Source organism: Eulemur rufifrons, chromosome 8, assembly GCF_041146395.1.
Source record: "Eulemur rufifrons isolate Redbay chromosome 8, OSU_ERuf_1, whole genome shotgun sequence".
Taxonomy (NCBI): Eukaryota; Metazoa; Chordata; class Mammalia; order Primates; family Lemuridae; genus Eulemur; species Eulemur rufifrons.
Window position 1 is genome coordinate 16,041,613 of NC_090990.1, and position 23,285 is coordinate 16,064,897.

Sequence of the window (23,285 nt, forward strand, 5' to 3'; positions counted from 1 at the left end):
GGCTGGAGGATTGCTCCAAGAGACTCTCCTAAACTTGGATATGGGAGACATGAAGAGCCAATGGTTGAGATAACTGGCTCTGAACTTGAAGATTTAAAGCCACCTTGTAGATAAGCTCTTCAACTTACTAGCTCAAGAAGTATTTTATTCACTACCACAAGAAGGAAAGCATGTGCTCTGCATGAATTCAGAGGCCAAGGGAGGACAGCGGAACATGGTTCCAGATAGGCAAAGGCCCCAAACAATCTGTCTGGCTTTGGTTGTCACCCTGGAGTGGTGTGGTTCCCCTACCCTACCTCCTGCCCAGGAGACTAGTAACATCCCGGCAGTGTTCAGCCCAGGCTGATAGAAAAGGAATGTGAACAGCTGCCTCAGCTTGGGGCCATGGTAGGAGCCAGAATTCTAGGTCTGGGTTCAAACCCCAGCCTGGGATTTGTAGGTTGAGGTTGGACCATAAAACAAAATCCAGCGTCATCTCCCCTGGGCAAGAGGCCATTCCCAGGGCCAGAATGGTGGGGATAGGCTCTGAAGGGGACACCCGCAGTATTGGTTCTGGCGAAGAACAGTGTCTTGGTGAGATACACCTGCCCTGCCCTCCCCATCCCACAGTATTCAGGATCCAGAGCAGCCCTGTGGGTAGTGAGGGCATGGTCTGATGGAGCGGAAAGAGCACTAAACCAGGAGTTTAGACCTAGTCCTGCCACAACATAGTGCTAAAGGCATCCACTTGATGTTTCTTACTGAATGCCTGGCACTGTGTTAGGCTCCTTCCCTCATACTCTCCCATGGGGAATGATTAAGAGCCCAGGCTTTGGAGTTGCTAGACTGGATTAGAGTCCTGGTTCTGGCTTTTTTATCAGCCTTAGGGACAAATGAGTTAGAAAGTTCTATGATACAGCAATAGTATAATTATAATCACGAAAGGGCACATACTTATATATTGCTCTCCATGTGCTAGATGCTGTTATAAGCACTTCAAACAATTTCTGAGGTTGGTATTTCTATTATCTCTGTTTTTACAGATGAAGATATGTTATCCAGAGAGGTTAAGGTATTTGCACAAGGTCACACAGCTAGTACTTGGTAGGTCTAGAAATTGAACCCAAAAATCTGGATTCAGGGTCATGCTCCTAAGCACTAAGACAATAGTCCCTCTGAGTCTCAGTTTCATCATCTGTATAATGGTGACAATATTAGTAGGTAGAGTAGTTGTGAGGGTTAAATTAGAGACTAGAAGGCACTCGGTACAAGGCCCAGTACATATGAAGTCCTCTATTAAAAACCATCGAGGGCCGGGCGCGGTGGCTCACGCCTGTAGTCCTAGCACTCTGGGAGGCCGAGGCAGGAGGATTGTTTGAGCTCCGGAATCCGAGACCAGCCTGAGCAAGAGTGAGACCCCGTCTCTACTAAAAATAGAAAAAATATTAGCCAGGCAACTAAACATAGAAAAAATTAGCTGGGTGTGATGGTGTGCGCCTGCAATCCCAGCTACTCAGGAAGCTGAGGCAGAAGGATCACTTGAGCCCAGGAGTTTGAGGTTGCTGTGAGCTAGGCTGATGCCATGGCACTCTAGCCAGGGTGACAGAGTGACACTTTGTCTCAAAAAAAAAAAAAAATCAAGTATTACTTTTATTAACATTCATAATCCCCTTGAAGTAGGTGCTATAATTCCCCACTTGACACATGAAGAAACTGAGTCTCAGAGAGGTGTAGTCATTTACCCAAAGTCACAATGCCTTTTGAAGCTGCAAAGCTAAAACTTAAGCCAGGCCTGCCTGACCCCAAATTCCATGCTCCTTCTTTTCGCTCCCTAACTTAGGGCTCAGACTAATGATGGCTAGAGCTCCTGCCAACGTGAAGGACTTGTGGGTTTTCTCCAAGGGGCCAAGGTTGCTCCCCTGCCTGGCCAAAGCCCCAGGAGGGGTTGAGGTTCCTACCAGCCAGATCTTAGCCCAGAGCCGTGCATAAATCCTTCCTTCCTCTCCTCTCAGGGCCCCAAGGAGAAGCGGATGCTGTCCTCCGGCACCGGGGGCAGGATGGACCAAGGAAAGAGGTGAGGCTTGCCAGCGCCACCCCTGCGTCTTTGCCCTGCACCCTCACCTCCACCTCCGGGCCCTTAGCACAGCGTTACTTATCCATTAGGCACAGGGGGGCAGCGCCCAGGGCCCACAACACATTTTGGGGCCCATGAAAGTGTTTTAATTTCCTTTAAAATCTGAAGAAAAGATTAACATAATATTTATAATTAATTTATCAATATATTAATTTAAAAATTAATACAATGCAATTTAAAAGGTACTTTAAAATATTTTTGAAGGGGCCAGTGAAGGCAGAAGAGTCTAGGGCCCATGAAAGTTATAATGAAACTCTGCTAGAACACAACACACACACACACACACACACACACACACACACCCTCACAAGGGCCTGCGGTCGGTGTGGGCCTGAGTTCACTGAAAACAAACTTCAAAGCTAGTAGTGGAAAAGCCCTGGAGGCAGCTTTTCAGTCCCAGCTCCAAAACCCTCCTCCCTGCAGCCTCTTGGGGAGGGGACATCTGGGTTCCCGTATTTCTTCCCCCAGCTTACGGGGCCTCTGCCCGGCATCAGAGCCTCGGGGCACCAATGTTCCTTTCCTTTCGAGAGCAGGCCAGGCCATGCGCATGGCTAGATGGGCACTGCAAGGACCTTGCCCTTCTTTCTCCACTTTCTTCTTCCCGGCCAGTTGGGTGACCTCTCGAAAATGACATGTAGGGCCTCTGGTGGGAAGCCTTCTGGGCCCCTCTCTGCCTTCCGGAAAATCCAGACTGCTAAGGCAGGTGTCGCAGCTCTTCTGGGAAGCCAGCACAGCGTGCAGCTGGCTCGGGTCACTCCCCCCACTGCCAGGAAGAGTGGGGGACCTTTTTCAGAACTAATTTTTAGAAATGTGATTAGCTCTTCTGATTACAAAAGCAATACCTGTTTCTTGCAAAAGATTCAAACTTATACAAATGTATGAAGTAAAAAGTAAAATTTTCCTGTAATCCTATAGCCCTGTCTACCTTAACCGCTTGGGGTACATCTTTCCAGACCTTTTTCTAAACATATATTAACTGCACGCATAGATGCACACTGCCCCTGACCCTGTGCGCACCCCCCTGGCATGACTCAATACAGTTGTCTTGAAGTGGGAACATTTTGAACCAGGGGCATTTGACTGTGGCTGAGAAGTAGATGACTAGACTTTCAGTTTTTTTTTTAATTAGCAAGTACTGTAATGGCTAAATCAGATGTTTCCCCCTAACCCTGAGCCTGTGCTTAGTCCCATTCTTGACACCCTCCTCCCTGCTCATCCCTGTGACCCACTGGCGTGCTGCAGTGTCTTGCTTCACGCATGCTGGGTGGGCGGAAACATTACACTGGATCAGAGAAGGTCAGTGTGTCTGTGTGGGGTCCCCCAGGCTAGCCAAGGACGCCCTCGTCCCCCAGAGAGAAGAAGTTTACTCACTCAGTCCTTCCTCTCTCTTTCCAGGCACTACCTTGGCATGGAATATGAGACGGACCTCACCCCCCTGGAGAGCCCCACACACCTCATGAAATTCCTGACGGAGAGTGTGTCCGGAGCCCCAGAGTACCCGGATCTGCTCAAGAAGAATAACCTGATGAGCTTGGAGGGGGTCACGCCCACCCCTGGCAAAGCAGCCCCCCTCCCACCAGGCCCCAGCAAGCTGGAGGCGGGCTCTGTGGACAGCTACCTATTGCCCACCAGTGATATGTATGATAATGGCTCCCTCAACTCCTTGTTTGAGAGCATTCATGGGGTGCCTCCCACGCAGCGCTGGCAGCCAGACAGCACCTTCAAAGATGACCCACAGGAGGTGAGAGCCCATCTTCGTACCACTCACAGCATGGATATGCTTATGCATGTGCAGAAGAGAAGACAGTGAAAAGGTCAGGGCTTTGGAATCCATGGAAGAAAGAGTCCTAGAGCTGAGGCAGAGCTGCCATGTACTGTTGTCCAAATTGTGTACTGCACAACCTACACAGCTATATATGCAGCCCTGGGCTGAGGCCCCTGCAGCCTGACTGTGGCCATTTATTCTCTTGTGATTTTGTTTCTCTGCAGTCACTGCTCTTCCCAGATATCCTGAAAACATCCCCAGAACCCCAGTGTCCAGAGGACTATCCCAGCCTCAAAAGGTAAGTTGGCCCCTCTGGATCCTTGGCCACCTGGGCACTGGGCTACATACAGAGCCCCAAACTGTCCCCAGAGCATAGCAGGCAAAATCACTGAATGAAAAGCGGGGAGTGAAGGCTGATAAGAGAAGAGAGAATGATTTCCACATCCCTTTCTTGGGCCGTGTCAGGGAGCTCAGAACTCAGGACCCTATTAGAAAACTGAGATTCTATTACCATTAGCTTCCCCTGTGGCTTTGTGACCCCTCAGGAGTCCCTCCAATTTTCACTGGGCCCTCATTCAGCAGGATGTGGCTCAACAAAGCCATTAAATAGAACCTCCAAAATGTGGAAACTGAGGCCCAAGGAAGTAAAGTGACTTACCAAGGTCACACAGCAAGCCCCTAACATAGCCTCAGGCCTCCTGCCCCGCCTCACCCTGGGAGCCCAGCCTCACTGTCCTCACCCTCTTCCCCACAGTGACTTTGAATACACGCTGGGCTCCCCCAAAGCCATCCACATCAAGTCAGGCGAGTCGCCCATGGCCTACCTCAACAAGGGCCAGTTCTACCCTGTCACCCTGCGGACCCCAGCAGGTGGCAAAGGCCTTGCCTTGTCCTCCAACAAAGTGAAGGTGCGTTGGCCCTGGAGCAGCTTGGGGAAAGGGTGGAATGGGGCAAGACACACCTGCTGATCGGGCCAGCCATGGCCCCCAGGGAGACACTCTTGGATAATAGCCTGTTGCCATGGGGCAGGGAAACTGAGGCAAAAAGGTAGGGCCGCTGGACCTAGGCTCTGGGAAAGGACTGGGACTGCCTGGGTTTCTGCGGAGGCTGGGGGTGACAGTGACCTGCTGTGCTTGCAGAGTGTGGTGATGGTTGTCTTCGACAATGAGAAGGTCCCAGTGGAGCAGTTGCGGTTCTGGAAGCACTGGCATTCCCGGCAGCCCACCGCCAAGCAGCGGGTCATCGACGTGGGTGAGAGCCTGTGCCCCTCCCAGTCTCTCCCCTTCTCCCTCCCACACCAGCCGGCCTCTTCCTTACTGCACCCCTCTTCCCCAGCCCCCTGTGACCTCTGTCTCCAGGTCAAACACGGGGGGTTGCAGGGATTTGCATCTGTTGACTAGAAGCAGCAGCCTCTTTTCTGTGTTGCTTTGAGATAAACAGGGCCCTGGGCACCAGGGCAGTGTCAGATAAATAGGCTCCTGAGATGCTGGGCTGTTTGTCCCCATCAGGGGGCCGCTGGAGACACAAAGGCACAGGATAGGGGGGAAGGGATTTGGAAAGCTTGAGGCTCAGCACAAGGGCCTTCTGCTCTGGGAACTGGGGCCCTCGGGCTCTGTCCACAGGTACGGGGCAGAGGAAAGTCTCCCTGTGTGTCCCTGTCCTGAGCCCTGAAGCAGGTGGAGGCTTAGCCTACCGTCAAGTCTTCAGCTCCTAGCTCTGTCACTCTCTTCCTGGTTATGTGACCTATGTCACCTCCCCTTCCTGAGCCTCAGTTTGTCCCAAGTGTCAGACAGAACGAGGCCAGCTCCTCTGCCTGCAGGCAGTGCTGATTTCTGCTCCAGAGCCATGTGTGCTGGAGAACACGGGACAAATAGGGGACCATTCAGTGACCCATCTTAGGCCAGATAGCAGAGGAGTTAGGAGTGTGGGTTCAGCAGCCTGACAGAGCTGAGCTCCAGCCCTCGCTCTGACTTTAATTAGGTGTGAGAGCTTACGCGAATAACCAGACCTCTCTGAGCCTCAGTTTCCTCTTGTATAAACTGAGTATTGACAGCGGAGTTGTGAGGATTGACTGAGGGCTTGCGTGTTCCAAATGCTCAGTGAAAGGAAGTTGCCAGTACTGCCACCTTCACAGCTGCCATTGCCACTTCTCTTGCCGCTATTATGTTACTGTTACTGTTCCTGCTGCTGCTGCTGCTTTATCTGGGAGAACTAAATCACAATCCCAGTGAAAAGTACAACCTCCACCCAAAAGCGATCAGCCCAGTTGTGGCTTTGGGCGGATCTGCTTCCCAGGCCGGACCTGTTTTCCCATCTGCCATCCAGGGCACAACAGTCTCCCATTTTCCTCCCTGGGTTGAAGTGTGGCTCTTGGGGGAAGGATGCATGCCCCTGCCTAGAGTGAGGCCCAGTTCCTAAATGCCTCCTCCCCAAAGCGCCCCCAAATCCCTTCCCTCCTGACTCTCCCTCTGGTCTCCTGTGGTTCCAGCTGACTGCAAAGAAAACTTCAACACGGTGCAGCACATTGAGGAGGTGGCCTATAATGCACTGTCCTTCGTGTGGAACGTGAACGAGGAGGCCAAGGTCAGTGCTGGCGGCAGCGTCTGGGACGGGACTGGGCTGCCCGGAAGCCCCCATCCTGGGGGCAAGGCTTGCCTGGGCCCTGGATTGTGGCATTTGCTCCATCCAAAGAGAGCACTCACAGAGGAGCCAGGGTACAGAGTAGGGTGGAAGCAGGGCTCTGGGGCCAGACAAGTGGGTCCGCATCCCAGTCCTCCCACTTACTGGTCTACGGTGTGAATTTTTGGACCAGTGCTTAGTCTCTCTGAGCCTCAGTTTTCCTGGCTGTAAAACAGGAGTGGAATCAAAGCACCATCTGATAGGTTGTCATGAGGATCAGGTGAGGAAGGTAAAAGGTAGAGCACAGGCCTGGCACATAAACGGTGGCTGTGGGGGGATTAAATCAATCCACCCATTTACTAGGTGGCAAAACTGAGCCTTGTGCAAGGTTGCACAGCAAGTCATTGACGGCACCCAGGTTTTCTGACTTGTAGGTCAGTGCAGAAGATTGCAGGAGAGGTGCTAAGGAATCTGGTGAATGAGGCTCAAATCCCAGTGACCTCACTTCTCTGAGCCCACAAGATAGGAACAGTAATCTGCCTGCTAGGATTGCAGTGAAGGTTCCACAAGATCATGCACGTCTGAGAGACCAGAACAGTGACGGGCCCATCAGAGAGGCCCGAGAGACAGGGCCTCTGACCATTCGTTCACACTGGTAGTTAAGCCGTGAAGATTCTTGCAGCCTTAGTGCTCGAGCCCAGCTCTGTCTTGGTTTCCCGTTTAGAGGGCTGGCATCATGGGAAGGGCACTGGTCTAGCAGTCGGGAGCCGGGTGACCTTGGGCCTGTCCTTGCTCCTCCCGGGCCCAGGCTTACCTCACCTGCCGGGCTGGGTCCAGCTCATCTGCAGGGCATTTCTGGCCTGGACGCCTGGGAAGCTAGCCCCTGCCTCCCTGCCTGCTTCGGGGGACAGCGGGCTGTCCAGAGAGAGTGGAGGGGAGAGAGCTCTGACAACACAAAGGAAGGCACAAAGGCAGGGATTATTATTATTCAAACAGAGGCCAGGGGCTGGAGGAGGAGCTGGGGCCTCTGGTTCAGGGTGGTGGGGGAAAGTTTCGTGGGAAGGGAGAGGTGGGTTTCGGTGGGGATTTTCTCACAGTCTCTTAAGCCCCCAGGCTTGAGTTTTCTCAGGTGCGGCTGAGCTGGCGGAGGGGAGGTATGTCCGGCATGCACCTGGGGGCCTGGCCCCCGCAGCCGGGGAAAGAAGGGGGTCTGCTCAGGCACCGCACCCCACCTCCTATTCGGGTGAGGGTCATTTCCAAGGGAAATGTCCCAAAGACCAGGGGCCAGCCTGGAGGGGGCGGTCCCATGGAGCCCCATGGAGGGAGCCAGTAGGAAAACAGTCACCAGGTGACCTTGCCAGGGCTACCATCAGCCAGGCATAGGCTTTGGGGTGAGACTTGACTTCCAGCTATCCCTCTCATGACAACAGTCCCAACACGTGCAGCACGTTAGGTGGTCTCCGTACCCTCACAGCCACACAGATAGGTTTCATTACCCCCACTTTCCAAATAAGGAGACTGAGGCTCAGTGAGGTTAAAGGATTTGTCCAAAGCCACGCGGCTAGTGAGTGGCTGAGTCTGGGCGGCCTCGCCTCCAGGCTCACTTTATTAGCCCACACAGCCTGACTCCCTGGGGAACTGTCCCTGCTCAGAGCCTCCATTTTCCCAGCTGTAAAGTGGGGGTGACCGGGAGAGCTCCCTCGCTGTGCATGGGTGGGATTGAATGAGTGGAAAGAACCTCTCACTAGAGATCCAGCGATGCCTGGAGCGGGTGGGTGGGCTAGAGAGGGCCTGTGTCCTACCCTCTGAGTCTCCGGGCCAGCAGGAAAGTGGTCTCCAAAGCAGGGACGAGGGATTGGCCCTTTTCCACCTCCTTCCTCTGAGTTGCAGAAAAATGAGGCTCTGGATTTTAAGCTCCTAAAGGACTCTTGATATCCCTCCCAAGACCCCAGCCACTGGGCTGCCCTTGCAGTCTAGGGGAAGCTGTGTGCCCAGTGGTGAGGGGCTGGGTTTGAGCCTCGGTTCAGACCCCAGCTCTGCCACACACTGCTGTGTCACCTTGGGAAAGCTGCCCAACCTCTCTGAGCATCTGTTCCCCATCTGTAGAAGAGGGGTAGTGAAGCTTGTCTTCCAGGGGCCGCGTGAGGCTTACGGCTGCTCACCAGGCACACAGAAGCCTCAAACAGAGTTGTGGGATGGTGGGGCAGGAGACCTGGGCGGGCCACTTACCCAGCGCCTCCTTCCGTCCCCAGGTGTTCATCGGAGTCAACTGCCTGAGCACAGACTTCTCCTCACAGAAGGGGGTGAAGGGTGTCCCCCTGAACCTGCAGATTGATACCTATGACTGTGGCTCAGGCACTGAACGCCTGGTACACCGTGCTGTCTGCCAGATCAAGATCTTCTGTGACAAGGTGGCTGGGGCAACAGACCCTCCGCTGGGCCCTGGGAGGGACAGGAGCCAAACCCCGACACTCGCCTCCTCCCAGCCTCTCTGGGCCTGTCTGTCTCTCTCTGCTTCTCTTTCTGTCCCCACCACACTCCTCTCTCCCTCTCTCCCTCTCTCCCTGCCCCTGCTCCCCATCTCTCTCCCCCTCCCTCCCCCTGTACTGACACCTCAGGCAGGGCCGGGCTGGGCCAGGTGCTGGTACTTTCCTATTTGCTGATCTCGCTCGTGGAGAAAAGCGGGACCAGAAGACTGGCCCATTAAGGTGCAGAGCAGCGGTTGTGAACATAGCCAGCCCCTCCCGGGCCTTCCGTGACCCCATCTCCTTCTCCCCCACAGGGAGCCGAGAGGAAGATGCGGGATGATGAGAGGAAGCAGTTCCGGAGGAAGGTCAAGTGCCCCGACTCCAGCAATAGCGGTCAGTGGGGCTGGGCAGGGGTGAAGGGCGGGAGACTAGGGGGGTGAGGAGACTGCAGGGACCCCTGGGCACATCGGCTTCCTTTTCCCATCAGGCATCAAGGACTGCCTGCTGTCAGGCTTCAGGGGCAATGAGACCACCTACCTGCGGCCAGAGGCTGACCTGGAGACCCCGCCGGTGCTGTTCATCCCCAATGTGCACTTCTCCAGCCTGCAGCGCCCTGGAGGGGTGAGGGCCACACGGCGGGTTGGGGGAGAGGCCGAGAGAAGATCTGGTCTGGGCTGGGGCTGGGGGGGACCTGCCCTGGCACACAGCAGTGGAGAGCAACCCGCCAGTTTCAAACTCAGCCAGTTTCAAAATGAAAATGCCTTTATTGAATCCGAGGAGACTAAATCATGTAACTTCAGTGACCTTTGTGTTGAAAAGGAGAACGTTAATGAGGAAATGGACTTTATAGTCATAGAAATGTTCATGCTTAGGGCACACATGGAGGGTGTTCTGCTATGTGAGCCCCAAACGCGATTGCAGTCTCACCGAATTATCACGACACCACTCGTGAGCGCTCACTATGTGCCAGCGCTGCTCTGAGTGCTTCCCAGGCGCCATCTCCCTTACCCATCACCACGACCCTGTGGAGTCCATGACATTTTCTCCCTGGATCCGTGGGGTGGAAATAGGGGCACAGAGAAGTTAGGACACCTCCTGAGACTACACAGCTAGTGGCAGAGCCAGGGTGTGGCCTGGCGCCCGGCTTCAGAACTGCGGCTTCAGAGCTGCGCCCCTGGCCGCCGGCTGCTCGCCGGCCTTTGCTGCGTTGTCCCGCCTCCCTGTCACAGCCGGCCTAGGACTAGGCTTGCCGCCTTTTCCAGGCTGGGTCCCAGAGCAAGTCAGTGGCAGAGTCAGACCCCAGAGCCTGTCTCCTAGTTTGCTTCCGTTTGGAACAATCTGACCATTTCCTTGAGGGCACAGCTTGCCACTGTTTCGGCGGGAACGTTGCAGAAACAGACCTTGGTGTACAAGATGTGTTTAGGGTATTGATTTAGGACAACGAGGTAGATTATGGAGCTGAAAAGAGCAGCCAGTGCTAATGTAGCTCTTGGCACAGCAGAGCACCTTGGCCTCCTCCGCTGCACAGGGTCCTGTTAACCCTTCCCTCGGCTCCTCCCACCCTCAGGCCCCGAGCAGGGATGACAGCTAATCTGGGGGGGAAGAGGAGGGGTCTGTCCCTGCACATGGGAGCCTGGGGGTGGGGAAGCCCAGGGCAGCAGCCCCAGAGAGCCGGGGTTTGAGCCCTGACTCTGCCTCCCGCCACGTGTATTACGCGGGGAGGCCCCTCACCTCCCAGGACTGGCGATGACTGTACCAGACCACACAGTGCAGGCCACAGTAGTGTCAGAAAGAGCACCTCTTCCCTCATCCCCTTGGCCTCAGCTCTGACGCCCGGTCACCAGCTGCAGGACCAGCTGCAATTGCCAGCCCTTCTGGGCATGCTGGGGCTCAGGCAGCTCAGGTGGGCCCTGCTGCTCTGCCCACATGGCGTTCCTGCCTTCCTTGTGTTCACTGAGTCCCTGACTCACCCAGCTGGGGCTGGATGATTCCTCTCTACCCAGATCTCAGGTCACTTAAGGGGACTCGTATGAGCAGAATGGGCTAGAGAGGCATCAAAATGGCATCTTCTCCCCTCCCCACCAAAGAATGTTCCTCCCAGAAGCCTCCAGCCGCAGAGGGGCTCCTCTCCTCTTCCCTGCGTGTGACGAAAAAACGTCTTTCTCTTCATTGCAGGCTGTCCCCTCGGCAGGACCCAGTGGCTCCAGCAGGTACGGAGAGAAGGAGCTCAGCAGCCGAGGGCCGCCCTCCCTGCCTGTGCCCCCTGCCACCCCACCGCCCCCAGCCCCCCTGTCCCCCTGCGCCCCAGCCAGGGCCTGGGGCCCGAGGAAGAAGCCACCAGACTCTGTCCCCAGCCCCCAAGCTAGATCCACGCTCCTTTCTCGCTGAAACCACCTGGGTTTTTATGAGTTTGTTTTATGTGAAAAGCTGGCGAATCTCTGGCGAGACAGCCGCCTGTAAAAGGGGAATGAAAAAGACTCTGCGATGGTGCAGATTCGAGAGCCGGGAGGGAACTGAGCTGCAGGACGTGGGGGTTAAGGCCCCCTCTCCTTCCCCCAACACACGCCGGCCAGACGCCCAGGAGGGGCCTAAGAAGGGTCTCGAGTCCTTCCCTCTGCCAGACACAGCCCTTGGGCCTCAGCAGACCCTTGGCCTCTCTGAGCCTCAGCCTACAAACCCGTCAGAGGAGGAAAACAGCCGGGGAGGCAGCCCCGAGGGACCCTTGCGCATGGGAAGCGCTGTGTAAAGACCGAGTGTCACGAGCACCTTCTTCCCTACAAACCTCGTGTACTGGTCACGTGGTGCTCTCACACCAAGTCATGTCGCTTCTCCCCTCACAGCAGCCCTGGAGAGCAGGGGCTGTTGCTCTACTCGATGGATGGGGAAACTGAGGCTCAGAGAAGCGAAGTGCCTTCTGGTCACACAGCTGTTAAGTCACAATGGCAGGACTGGAACCCACATCTGCCTTCCTCCAAAACCCACGATCATTCCTCCCCCTGCTGCCTCATGCCCGACCAGATTCTCTCAGAAGAGAGCCATGTTGACGGTGATGACGGTCCACATTCACTGTGGCCCTCCCGTGTGTCACGCTGTGCTGAGAGCAGCACGAGCCACCTCCTCAGCCTCATGCAGCATTATGAACTGTTGTTGTCATCGCCTTATCATCACCTCGTTTCATAGATGGGTCACTGGCAGGCTAGGGACTCACCCAGGTCACCAGCGAGTGTGTGGCGGTGCTGGGGGCACCCAGGCAGCCCAGCGGCAGACCCGCTGCTTCACGCCCGTCCCTCTGCTTTGCACCCACCCTCCCCATTTCCAGGGCCCCCCGACTCTGGGAGACCCCTGGGTTCCTCACCGGCCCCTCCCTGCCGTCCCCACAGGCCGCCTCTGAAGCGCACCTGCTCGCCCTTCGCTGAGGAGTTTGAGCCCCTGCCCTCCAAGCAGGCCAAGGAGGACGACCTTCAGAGAGGTAGCAGAGCCCAGCCCGGCCCCCGCCTCCCACGGGACTGTCCCCAAGCCTCCCCGGGAGGGCACAGGGAGCTGCTTTATTTACTCTTTGGAGCTGGGTTTGGGCCAAGACCTGGGGTGGGGATAACGCGGGCACCCGGCTCCCTGGGGACACAGCACGGGCGTGCCGGGCAGCGGGCGCAGGCACCAGGTTTGTGGTGCTGGCAGGTCCTCTAACAGGGGAGTGGGTGGGGTTTCAATGCCTGGCTTTCTAGCCTTGACCCTCTAAATCTGTGACTTCCTGGGGGGGGACACACCCAAACCTCTGGGGGCTGTAGCTGACCATTAGGAAAGAACCAACCGGGAGCTGAGAACAAGAGTTTCCGGCAGCTGTGCAGTGAGCTTTGCACTGCACTCGGCGTTTCCAAATATTGTCATTAAGTCCCACAACAACTCTATGAAATAGGGGGCAGAGCCCCCGTTTTACGCATAAATAAAATGAAGCTCCGTGATGTTAAAGTCACCTTTTCAAGGTCATCCACTGGCAGGTAGTAGAGTGTGGGGAGTCACACCCCTAAATCAGCATCATCCAAGAAGGTGTGTGGGACCTGCAGAGCCTCCCAGCTGGGTACAGACCTCAGCAGAAATTAATCCTGAATGACAGTAGTATCTTTAGATTCCCCAGCCCCTGAGACGTTCCTGGGCACGTTATCCTCCGTGCACCCCTCAAAGCCGCCTCTGCCTTTCAGTTCTGTTGTATGTGCGGCGGGAGACGGAGGAAGTGTTTGACGCCCTCATGTTGAAGACCCCGGACCTGAAGGGGCTGAGGAATGCGGTAAGATGCCTTCCGGACCCTGCCTGCCCTGGCGACCCCCTCTGCGCTCCCCGCTCCTCACCACACAGTCCTGATATCCCACAGGAAGGGATCTTGGCTTGCTGGTGGCCTACCTGTCCCCCACCCGGCTTAGGGGGCCTGGGGGACCCTGCTGGTGGGGGTGTGCCTCTGCGATGTTATCTGCCAGCCAGAACCCTGGCTCCACCCTGGGAGTCGCACACACCATAAATCCTCCTTAATCTGATGGCTGCTGTCTGACAGGCCAGGGCTTTTTGTTGGCTTTGCAAACCTGTTTCAGTTTTAATGGGAATGAAACCCAAAAGGCTGGGCCCCAGAGACGCTCTTTTTCTTTCCCAGGGGGCCTCATTCCTCCTGCTTGTGGTTGGCTGGGGGGCCTGGCTGGGGTGGCTGAAGGCGGCGTCAGGGCAAGGAAACCTTCCCCAACCCCCCAAACCGCCAGAGAGCGGGTGAAACAGCCCAGCCCTGAACAAAACCCACAGCCAGCTTTGTGGCTCCGCCGAAAACTGAGCAAACACAGCCTCCACCAAGCCCAGCTGTGCTTGGAGGCTGAACCACTAGGAAAGGCCAGATGGTGCCAAGGTCTCAGGCTGGAGGAGGGAAAATGAATCAAATAATCACATTAGCTACCTTTGGCTGAAGACCTACTACGTGCCAGGCGTTTGGCCAGGCACACTGCACTTGCTTACTCATCATATTCTAACAACCCCAAAAAGTGGGTGCCATTAGTCTCTCCTCATTTCCCAGGAAACCGCCTCCGAGAGGTCAGGTGACTTGCCAGGGTTCCTTGGCTTAAAGTGACAGAGCTGGGATCTCAGCGCAAGCTCTCTCCACTCTGCTGTGCTGTCCTGTCCTCTTTACATATCATCAGCCCTGCCTGGCATCAGCCCCAGGACATTGGGCCACAAAAGGCCATTAATGTCACTTGAATATAGACTCAGAATCTTCCAGTTGGACAGTACATTAAAGGGTCAGCTCCCCATCTGGTGCCTGAGCTCTCTCTCTAAAAGCTCTTCCAAGTGGGTGTCCACTCTTGATATTTATACTTCCAGGGACGGAGAGCTCACTACCTCACGGGGCAGCCCATGCTGTCTTTGCACAATCTGTTCAATTTATGGTTAGAAAGTTCCTGAGTTCTTCCTTAGACTGACTTAAGATCTTCTTCCTGGTAGCTTCCAGCCACATCACCATTCAAATAAAATAAATAGTAGTCTAAGAGCTTTTCCTCCCTGGAGGGATCTGTGTCAAGGCAGAGAGTAACTGAGAAGCTGAACCTGATCCTCTTCCTAAACAGCCCAGAGAGGGCCACTTCCCCCTGAAACCGGTAGCCTGAGGTTCGCCGTGGCTACAAGGCAGCCATCCTATTGAACACTGACATTACTGAGCTCTCACCCTGGGACAGGCACGGGGGCTGAGCCCTTTACATAATCGTCCCCGTTCATGGGCAGAACCACCCTGTGTGTACAAGCCATTACTACGCCCATTTTACAAATGAGGAAACTGAGGCTCAGAGAAGTAAGGTGACCTGTTCAGAGTTCTGCACCTCCAGGTGGTACAGCTGGGACCAGACTGGATCCATCTGCCCCAGAGGACACTCCAGGAGCTCTGGAGAGAAACGGGCAGACTCTGGCCGTGGGAGCTCAGGCAGGTCACTCAGCAAGCCTCCGAGCTGCCGTCTCGCCATCTCTGGAATAAGCCCCCACATTCAGAGATGTGATTGAGTCAATTAACCTGGGGTCGAGGCCTCGGGTGTGTGGCTTATATTCTTCCAGCCCGGCGTGCTCACCCGTCAAATGAGGCTAATAATTCCTGCCCAGAAGGGGGCAACACTCGGGTTACCCTCGTCGTAGCAGGGCAAGAAGCATCGCTGCTGCTCCGTCCCTAAAACAGTAATGACCCCTTACTCGGGTCTCAGTGCATGCCAGGAGCTGTCCTAAGTGTTTCACGTGGATCAGTTCATTTAATTCTTCCAGAAACTCTGTGAGGTCGGCACGATTACTGTCTCCACATGTGGTTTGCACAAAGCCACCTAGCTGGTAAACGGTGGCACCTTTAGCACTAGAACAATCCAGATGTCTGACAATAGGCAGATTATGGGAAATGGTAGATGCTTTTTGGGGTATTTTTCAACCATGAAAAAAATACTGTTTACTAAATGTTTGTTGTGATATGGGAAGGGTTATAATATGATGATAAGTTTTAAATGTTACATAAAACTATCTATGTGAATATAAAAATATCTATACACGTGGCCAAAAGACAGGAAGGCGTACGCCCGATGTTAATGCATTTGTCTCTGGAAACAGGATTATGGATGACTGCAGTTTTCTTCTTTGTACTTTTCCATGTATGGATATACTTTACTTTTATGATCAGGAAGTAAAAAGCGATGGCATAAAAGATGTATAAATCCAGTTTGGGCAGCAGGCAATGAATTCTCTACCCTTCCCTTCCAGATCTCTGAGAAGTACGGATTCCCTGAAGAGAATATTTACAAAGTCTACAAGAAATGCAAGCGGGGGTAAGTGCCCGGTTCGTCCTCACCCTTGCTGCCTGCTCGGTGCTGAGGAACGTTTGTGCTTGGCCTTCGTGGAGAGGCTGAGGGGGTGTGGAGTTGGGGTGGAGAGTCCCCCGGTTAGGCCAGGGTCCCCACCTGCAGAGATGTTGATCACTACTGGGAGGCAGGAGTGGGAGAGGTGGAAGGGTCTTACACGTGACCTCCTGGGGCGGAGGGAGAAGTGCAGGGTCATGTGTCAGGAGACCCAGGTTCAAGTCCCAAGGCCCCTGGAAAACCAAGCCATTTGATTATGATGATAATGATTATAGTGGCTACCGTTCACTTGCCCACTTACCACGCTTCGATACTGGGCCAAGGATATCCCATTTACAGATCAGGACACTGAGGCTCAGAGGGATAAGGAGCGCTCAGGGGCAGGAGGAGCGGGGCAGAGGCACAGGCAGAAAGGCCCAGCAAAGTCGCTCCTGGCGGAGTTGGGGGCAGGAGGGGCACGGCTGGCGATGAGTCTGGAAAGGGAGTTGAGATTGGGAGTTGTTGGGGGAGCCCCGTCAGGGATGCACCTTGGGCCTCCTCCACCTTCAGGCTAGACGGGGCCAGAAGGAGTGAAGCCATGCCCTGCCGGGCTGCCCACCATGGGCTCCTGGGGACCACAGCACCTTGGCCTCTCGAGGAGCAAACGGCTGGGAGAGGGGGAGGGCCCCATGGTTACTGCCCTGCAGGCTTCCGTGCCCTGGTCAGAGCCAGTGAGCTGGGCCTCTGCAGCCCTTCGTGACTAGGTCACTTCACCAGCCTGGCATGGGGCCCCCGGACAGTGAGGAGTTGTCACTGCCGTTCCCAGCACAGAGGACCTGGGACAGGGCCCAGGAAATGTGCTCCTGGCACCTCTGCCCACAGCTCAGGTCCGATCCTCCTGCTCTGGACAGCCAGTCTCTACCTGCGCTTACTAGGAGCCCCTGCAAGGTGCTGGGCCACTTGCCCCACGGCTATGGTCTGTGGGTTTTCCTTTTTAGAAGACTGCAGAGCGAGGCAGGTTTTGTCCTCAAGCTGTGGCCCCACGTCATCACAGACCCAGCCCTTTCTGCCTCCTCCTCGGGTCCCACCCAGCCTCCCATAGAAGGCTGGGGTCGGGGGAGGTGTCCGTCACTGCAGCTCCTGGGAAGGGATCCATTTGGTTTTAGTTGTAGACATGTCTAGAGTTTTCTGTGTGTCTTTTTTTCCAAGTTTCGGTTTCAAACTGGGGCTCACATGCTCTCTGGAGCGGAATCCACATCATGGCCAAGGGCAGGCTCTGCTCTGCCCAGACAAGCCCAGCCCCACTTCCCCCCGGTGCCAGTGCCCACGCCCCCGGCTCTGCGTGGCAGGCCTCCCCGACAAGTCCCACCCCAGGCTGGGCTAAGAGGCCGAGAAGTGCTTTTGGGTATGATTGGGGGGGGCGGTGTTGCTTACAAGGATGTCCTCCCACCCCAGCCCCACCGGCTGAGTGGCGAGAGGCTTTCCCTTAAGCCCCAGCCAGCTTTTTAAGTCACAGTTACAGCGCCTTCTATTTAGGGAGCACTTCCCACTTGCCAGGCTCTGGGCTCAGTATCTCCCAGGCATCATCTTCCTGATCCTTTGAGCTGAGTGTCACATCTCTGTTCCTGCAGATAAGGAAGCCAAGGTCCCAAGTAGGTACAAGGTCATGAGTTAGTAGCTGGCAGAAGGCGGCCTCTGTGCACATCGGCTACTTTATCTCGCTCCCTGCTTGTCCTATAACCGCTAAGCAGTGTGCAAATAGAGGCTGCAGCCAGGCCGTCAGTTTATTTGCCCAGCCCATGGCCCAGGGCATCGTTCACTGGCCCACACCCCACACACCCCCACGGCCATGGAAACATCACCCCAGGGTTGTCCGAATGAGAATATTCCCCCAAACACCTCTTGGGAGAGGACAGGCCAGTCCTCATCTGAGGAGCAGGAAATTCTAACCAGCAGCCTAGTTTATTTTCACAAAACCCTCCTGAAAGTCCTCAGGACAGCGGTAGATACAAGCAGTTTTACAAGCACACCGAGTGCTTGAAAGATTAACAAATACCTGTTGTTGCTGGCGGCTTGCCAGAGGCTCAATGCAACCCAGGACAGAGGGCAGCTAGACGCTGGGAAGTAACAGCGGTTCCTCACAAGCCCCTGCCTCGCAGGGCCCATTGTCGTTGACCTCCGAGGGGAGGGCTCTGTGGGCCTGTCTGGGATCCCTTGTGTGCAGGTGTGAGCTCGGCCCAATGGCAGCCCTCTGGGAGGGCGAGGGTGCCAGCTTTGAAGTTGGTGCACAGAAGACACTTTCACAGTGCCTGGCACCTCAAAGCACCCAACAGATGCCACCATAGGACACATTGACAAAGCGCCCACCCCTCTACCCTGTCCTTGTCTCCTCTGGTCTGTTCCCTTCCTCCAGCCCCCAGACAAAGATCCCTCTGGGAAATGAAGGTGCTCCAGACAGGACCCGAGGAAGGGGGATCCTATAATCAAACATGGGCCGTCAGCACTAGGCCTCTGGGAGCCTGAGCCCGGACCTTCCCTGAAAGCAGCAGCTGCTTGGCTGATGCCGGCAGAGACAGCGGGACGTAGGCCGTGGGCATCGGGCTCGGCGCTGTCTCCACTGCCTCCCTCGTGGGGCCCTCATGAAAGCAGACCCCTGCCTGCCACTGCTGCCCCACTTAAAATAATCTCGCTCTGTCTGAGCTGTCCCCCAGCCCTGTATTTTGCCTTCCTTATATTTGCCACTTCCTAACTTGTATTTATAGGGCTTTATTTTCCTTATGAAAAATGATGTAATGGAAAGAGGCAAAGGTCTAGATTCAAATCCCAGCTCTGCCATCTATTAACTGTGTGACCTTGGGCAAGTGACTTTGCTTCTTTGAACCTCAGCTTCCCGTCTATGAACAGGAGTAATATGGCTACGAGGATTCATTCTCCCAGTCCCTACTAGATTCTAAACTCCTAGAAGGCAGGATCAGGTCTAATTCACCTCTATGTGGCCCTTGTTTTTGGAGCAAGGCCCTGCACAGGGAAAGGCTTCAGAAAATGCTGGGGGATGAGCGGGGGGGATGGAGGACAGGTGGTCACATGGATGGTGGGTGGGTGGGCTAGTGGATATACCCAACTCCATCAAAGCTCAGAAGACCTAGCAGAGAAGGAGCAAAGGGAAAGCTGATGTGATCAGCTCAGGTCACATCTTGGTGGTCCTTCATCAGGGGCAGCTCTTACAGGGCTGCCCTTTGGCATAAACTACGGCTTTGACCCCCTGCCAGGGACCGTAGCCATGCAGGTTCTGTCTCTCTCAGGTTGGCCCAGGTCCTTATCTAGGGAGTACGGGGAGAGAGAGGGCCAAGCCCTGCATGTCTGTTGTACAATCCCCTGAGATTTTACCTTCATGGGGATGGAGCTGAGAGGAGACTTGGGTGACACCTGCCTCTGGCTCAGGCAGGCACACCTGAGTGACACATCCTAGCCTCTTGTTGAACCTAAACCACTACACCTCCTGGACTTGAACTTATATTCCACGTTTGAGACCTCAGTGGGGCGACTAAGGGAGTGCTTCATCTCCGCAGATCTATATATCAGTTGCTCAAAAGTGTCCACACTCAGGAGAGAGGCAGTCAGCGTAGCAGCTGTGCTGTGGGAGCCAGCAGGCCTGGGCTTGGCCCTAGGCATTGCGCCCTCCCCTGTAAAGGGGCACTGTGAATACCCACCGTGCAGGGTTGTTTTGAGGATCAGAGGATCAAAGTGTGTGATGTGCCTGAAACGTTGCAGGCACCCCCTTGATGAAACCATTACCGTCATCCTTGTGAAGGCAAGGGGGCCTGCCGTATTCCAACTGCATCTCCTCTTCTCTTCCAGAATCTTAGTCAACATGGACAACAACATTATTCAGCATTACAGCAACCACGTCGCCTTCCTACTGGACATGGGGGAGATGGACGGCAAGATTCAGATCATCCTTAAGGAGCTGTAAGGCCCAAGCATCCGAGCCCACGGCCCCTTGGTATGGGCTCCCTGCAGGGCCCAGCTGGGAGGTGGCCCCACGCCACACACAACCTGTCCACATGCCTCAGTGCTGTTACTTGAATGCCTTTCCCTGGGGAAGAGGCCCCGGAGTCACAAACCCACAGATCTCAGGCCGAGGAAGAGACCCTGGAGGTCTCCTGATCTGAACCCCCACGGCATGCTTGAACCTGCTCCTCAACTTCCTGCCAGTGCCTGTCCCTGCGAGACAGTGTCATCCCGGTTTCCTCCTCAAAAGTCCCTTCTCTGCAATGGCTTTCCTGCAGGCCGCTGTTCAGACGGGGAGGCACACCCTCCCTCCCGCTGCGACGCCAGCTGACTGCACTCTGGCCCGGCCCCTACTCTCCATCCTCCATCAACTTCAGACCAAGGATTTCTCACCCTTTGGTCAGTTAACGTGAAAACTCTTGATTTTCAGTGCAAGTGACTTTTGAAAGAAACTATGGTGGAAACAGCCTCTTTTCCACAGACTTCCTCAATGCACGATGTAAATAACAGAGCTGATTGGAACAAATGACTGCTGTGTAGACTGCTGCCTTGCCACTCACTGTTGTACACATTTCTTATTTACAATTTTCATTTATGTTATATATATATAAATATGTATTGTATATATATGCAACATTTTATATTTTTCATGGATACATTTTTATCATTTCAAAAAATGTGTATTTCACATTTCTTGGACTATTTTTTTTAGCTGTTATGCAATTATGCATTTTGTATACTCATATGGTATTTAGTAATAAACGTCTACCCGTGAATTACTTCACATGCTGCACGTGTGCCTTTCCTGAGAGGCTTCTGGGGAGAGGGGATGGGTGAGGCCTCTCCTCATTCTCGCTCCGCCACAGCTCTGTGCTGGGCGAGGTTGCCCTGAACTGGAAGGTGACAAAGAGCAGAGCACTTGTGGAACAGAGGTGCCCGCTCTGGAAGGTAGCAGAATCCTGATGCCCAGATCTTTGTCTTTGAATGTTGTGACTCCAGGATCACTGACTCTGGAGATGGCATCCTGGGAAGGGCCCAGAATGAGCTTGCTGCCCCCATGAGGGCCTCACTGCTGCTGTGACACCACCCTCTGTGTCAGAGCGAGGTGACGAGGTGACGTGCGAAGGTTAAATGTCAGAGGAGTGCAGAGCAACAGCACAGCGCCAGGCGCACTGCAGGTGCTCGGCATGTGTTAATCTGCCTCCTGCGCTTCCTGCCCAGCTTCCCCCCTGGAGCCAGTTGGGAGCTGGAAGTCGTGCTTCTCAGCCTTAACTGCCCATTGGAATCACCCAGGCAGCTTCCACCCCTTCTGCCCCACCTTTGCACCCACTGCGCAAACCCCAGGCTGGTCTCGAACTCCTGGCCTCAAGCAGTCCTCCTGCCTTTGCCTCCTGGAGTGCTGGGATTACAAGGCGGGATCCACCAGGCCCAGCCAGAGAAAGGTGGTTAGGGGTACTATTCAAAGTCCCCCAGGTGATTACAATATGCAGTCAAGGCTCTAAGGAGGCCACAATTGCACAGGCCGCGAAGCCTTTGTACCTTCTGTGTCCAACTGCACAGTGCGCATGAGGACTTACAGGAGCCGGCGCCGAGCCTGCTGTGCAGCTCAGGGAAGCTCCTGCCCCGCACATCTGCACAGCACAGCCTCCAGCAAAGCCACATGTCTGCCCCCCTCCACCGCCACATAAAGAGACAAGGGCTGTGATGCCTAGAAACGCCACTTGGACCCCAAGGAGAGCCCTGCGAGCCTTGAGGAAATTCAGCCTCGCCCTTAGAGAAAGTCAGGGAGAAGAGGGCAGCTCCTGAGCCTGGCAGCTGCCCTCCAAGATTGCCTTTCACTCCAAAGAGTGAGAAGGGGAAAGGAGTAAAGGTAAGTAAGGCCTTTCCAAACAGGTGGTGGCTTTAGAAAGGCAGCTGTTGGCTGGTGGAGAGAGCATCACCTGCCAGCAGGGAGCTGTCGCCAAGCAGACATACAGCTGATGAGTGAGGTCAGAAAGGGACAGATGAGGAAGGCAGGAGGGAGGGAATGAATGAGTAAGAGAAGGAGGGGAGGGAGGGAAGGAAAAATAAGAGAACAAGCAGATGGATGAACAACTGGACGACCAGAGGAAGAGCTGAACATTAAGAGCATCAACGAGACCCTCGCTACTCCAAGTGTGGCCCATGGACCAGCAGTGTCACCATCACCTGGGAGCATGTTACAAATACAGAATCTCAGGCCCCTCCCCCACCTATTGAATCTGCATTTTGATAAGATATCCAAGTGAGTTGCATGCACATGAAAATGTGGGAAATACTTTATTAAATTATCAGTGTCTCCTAACCCTAGCTAGTTAGACTACAATCACACCGAAAACTTTCATAAAGGTAGCAATGCCTGGACCCTGCCTCGGATCAATTAAACCAGAGCTCTGGGGGTGGGGCCTCGGCGTGCTGTCTCCCTAACATGACCTGAGGTGATTGCAATGTCTAGCTGGCTTGAGAACCCCTGGGCTGGACACAGCTGTGAGCAGCTTGTGACATCTTAAGAGTGGCTGGGTACCGTCAAGGCAGACTACCTGGGCTCAGGACCTCAGCCCAGCCGTGTGGTCCATAGAATGTGGACCTGACTGGCCAAGAGCAGCCCTGTTCTGCTCTCCCAGATCCCCCTTTCTTGACCCCACCTGGAGGGGGCTGCTTCTGAGACAGTCTTTGGTTGGCGAAGCCTGTCGCTGTCGTCTGAAGCACCAGCCCCTGCCCAGAGTGACCCCAGGGCCAGCTGCTTCCAGCCCAGTGGCTGTTAAGGTCACTAAGGGGACTCAGGGTCAGAGGGACCTAAGCACCAAGGCCTCACGCACGATCTGGCCCCATAGTCAAGAATCTGGGCCCAAACAAAGGTACAGCTTTAAGGTCAGCCTTGAAGGCTCTTCCAGAACTTCTAGCACCGAGATGAACAACTGATGGCCTGCAAAAGAATTTCCTTTTGCTCAAACAAAAATTTTAAATGGAAATATAGTTGTCAACATCTAAAATCAAGAGCTTTCGTGTTTTGCAGATTTTCCAGATTCTACTGAGAAATCTGCATGTGCGGCAACAAGGAGCCAGAGCTGTGGGGGAAGCCCCTGGCCGCAGCCCCGCCTGACCTGTTCTGCTCACGCACCGCCCGCCCGGCTCCTGGAAGCCTTTGGCCTTACAGGTCCTGAATTCCAACCTGCCCTTCCTTTCTAGGAGAAGCTAAGGACCCTGCAGACAGAAGCACGAGCTGTCTCTGCCTTCCAGTCCAGAACTCCGCACACTGTTCCAGGCAGACTCTCGTTCCAAAGCCACCCGGCCCTTGCGGGAATCTGAAGTTCACAAAAAGGCCACTTTTGTGAGAAGCGAGAATGCGGTTTAATTGGATATGTGACGCCACCTTCTCCTTCCCTGTCCCTCACCCGCCCTCCCCAAAGGGAGAGCCAATCAGTGGCCAGTCCCAGGGGAAGGCCTGGGATGTGACATGC

At 54.8% G+C, this 23,285-nt stretch overlaps 1 protein-coding gene across 1 annotated transcript in view; it reads left to right on the top strand.

Moving 5' to 3' along the window:
* The window catches only part of GRHL3 (grainyhead like transcription factor 3), a 33,726-nt gene extending 13,133 nt beyond the window's left edge, over positions 1 to 20,593 (top strand). Inside the window, exons 3-16 of the mRNA XM_069479552.1 lie at positions 1,992 to 2,053; positions 3,509 to 3,854; positions 4,103 to 4,176; positions 4,633 to 4,786; positions 5,018 to 5,129; positions 6,367 to 6,461; positions 8,750 to 8,908; positions 9,280 to 9,358; positions 9,453 to 9,586; positions 11,141 to 11,175; positions 12,346 to 12,434; positions 13,162 to 13,247; positions 15,722 to 15,786; positions 19,654 to 20,593. Coding sequence (XP_069335653.1) covers positions 1,992 to 2,053; positions 3,509 to 3,854; positions 4,103 to 4,176; positions 4,633 to 4,786; positions 5,018 to 5,129; positions 6,367 to 6,461; positions 8,750 to 8,908; positions 9,280 to 9,358; positions 9,453 to 9,586; positions 11,141 to 11,175; positions 12,346 to 12,434; positions 13,162 to 13,247; positions 15,722 to 15,786; positions 19,654 to 19,768 — 1,605 coding nt within the window. The 3' untranslated portion in view covers positions 19,769 to 20,593. The remainder of the gene's footprint in view (positions 1 to 1,991; positions 2,054 to 3,508; positions 3,855 to 4,102; positions 4,177 to 4,632; positions 4,787 to 5,017; positions 5,130 to 6,366; positions 6,462 to 8,749; positions 8,909 to 9,279; positions 9,359 to 9,452; positions 9,587 to 11,140; positions 11,176 to 12,345; positions 12,435 to 13,161; positions 13,248 to 15,721; positions 15,787 to 19,653) is intronic.
* The last annotated feature ends 2,692 nt before the right edge of the window (positions 20,594 to 23,285 follow it).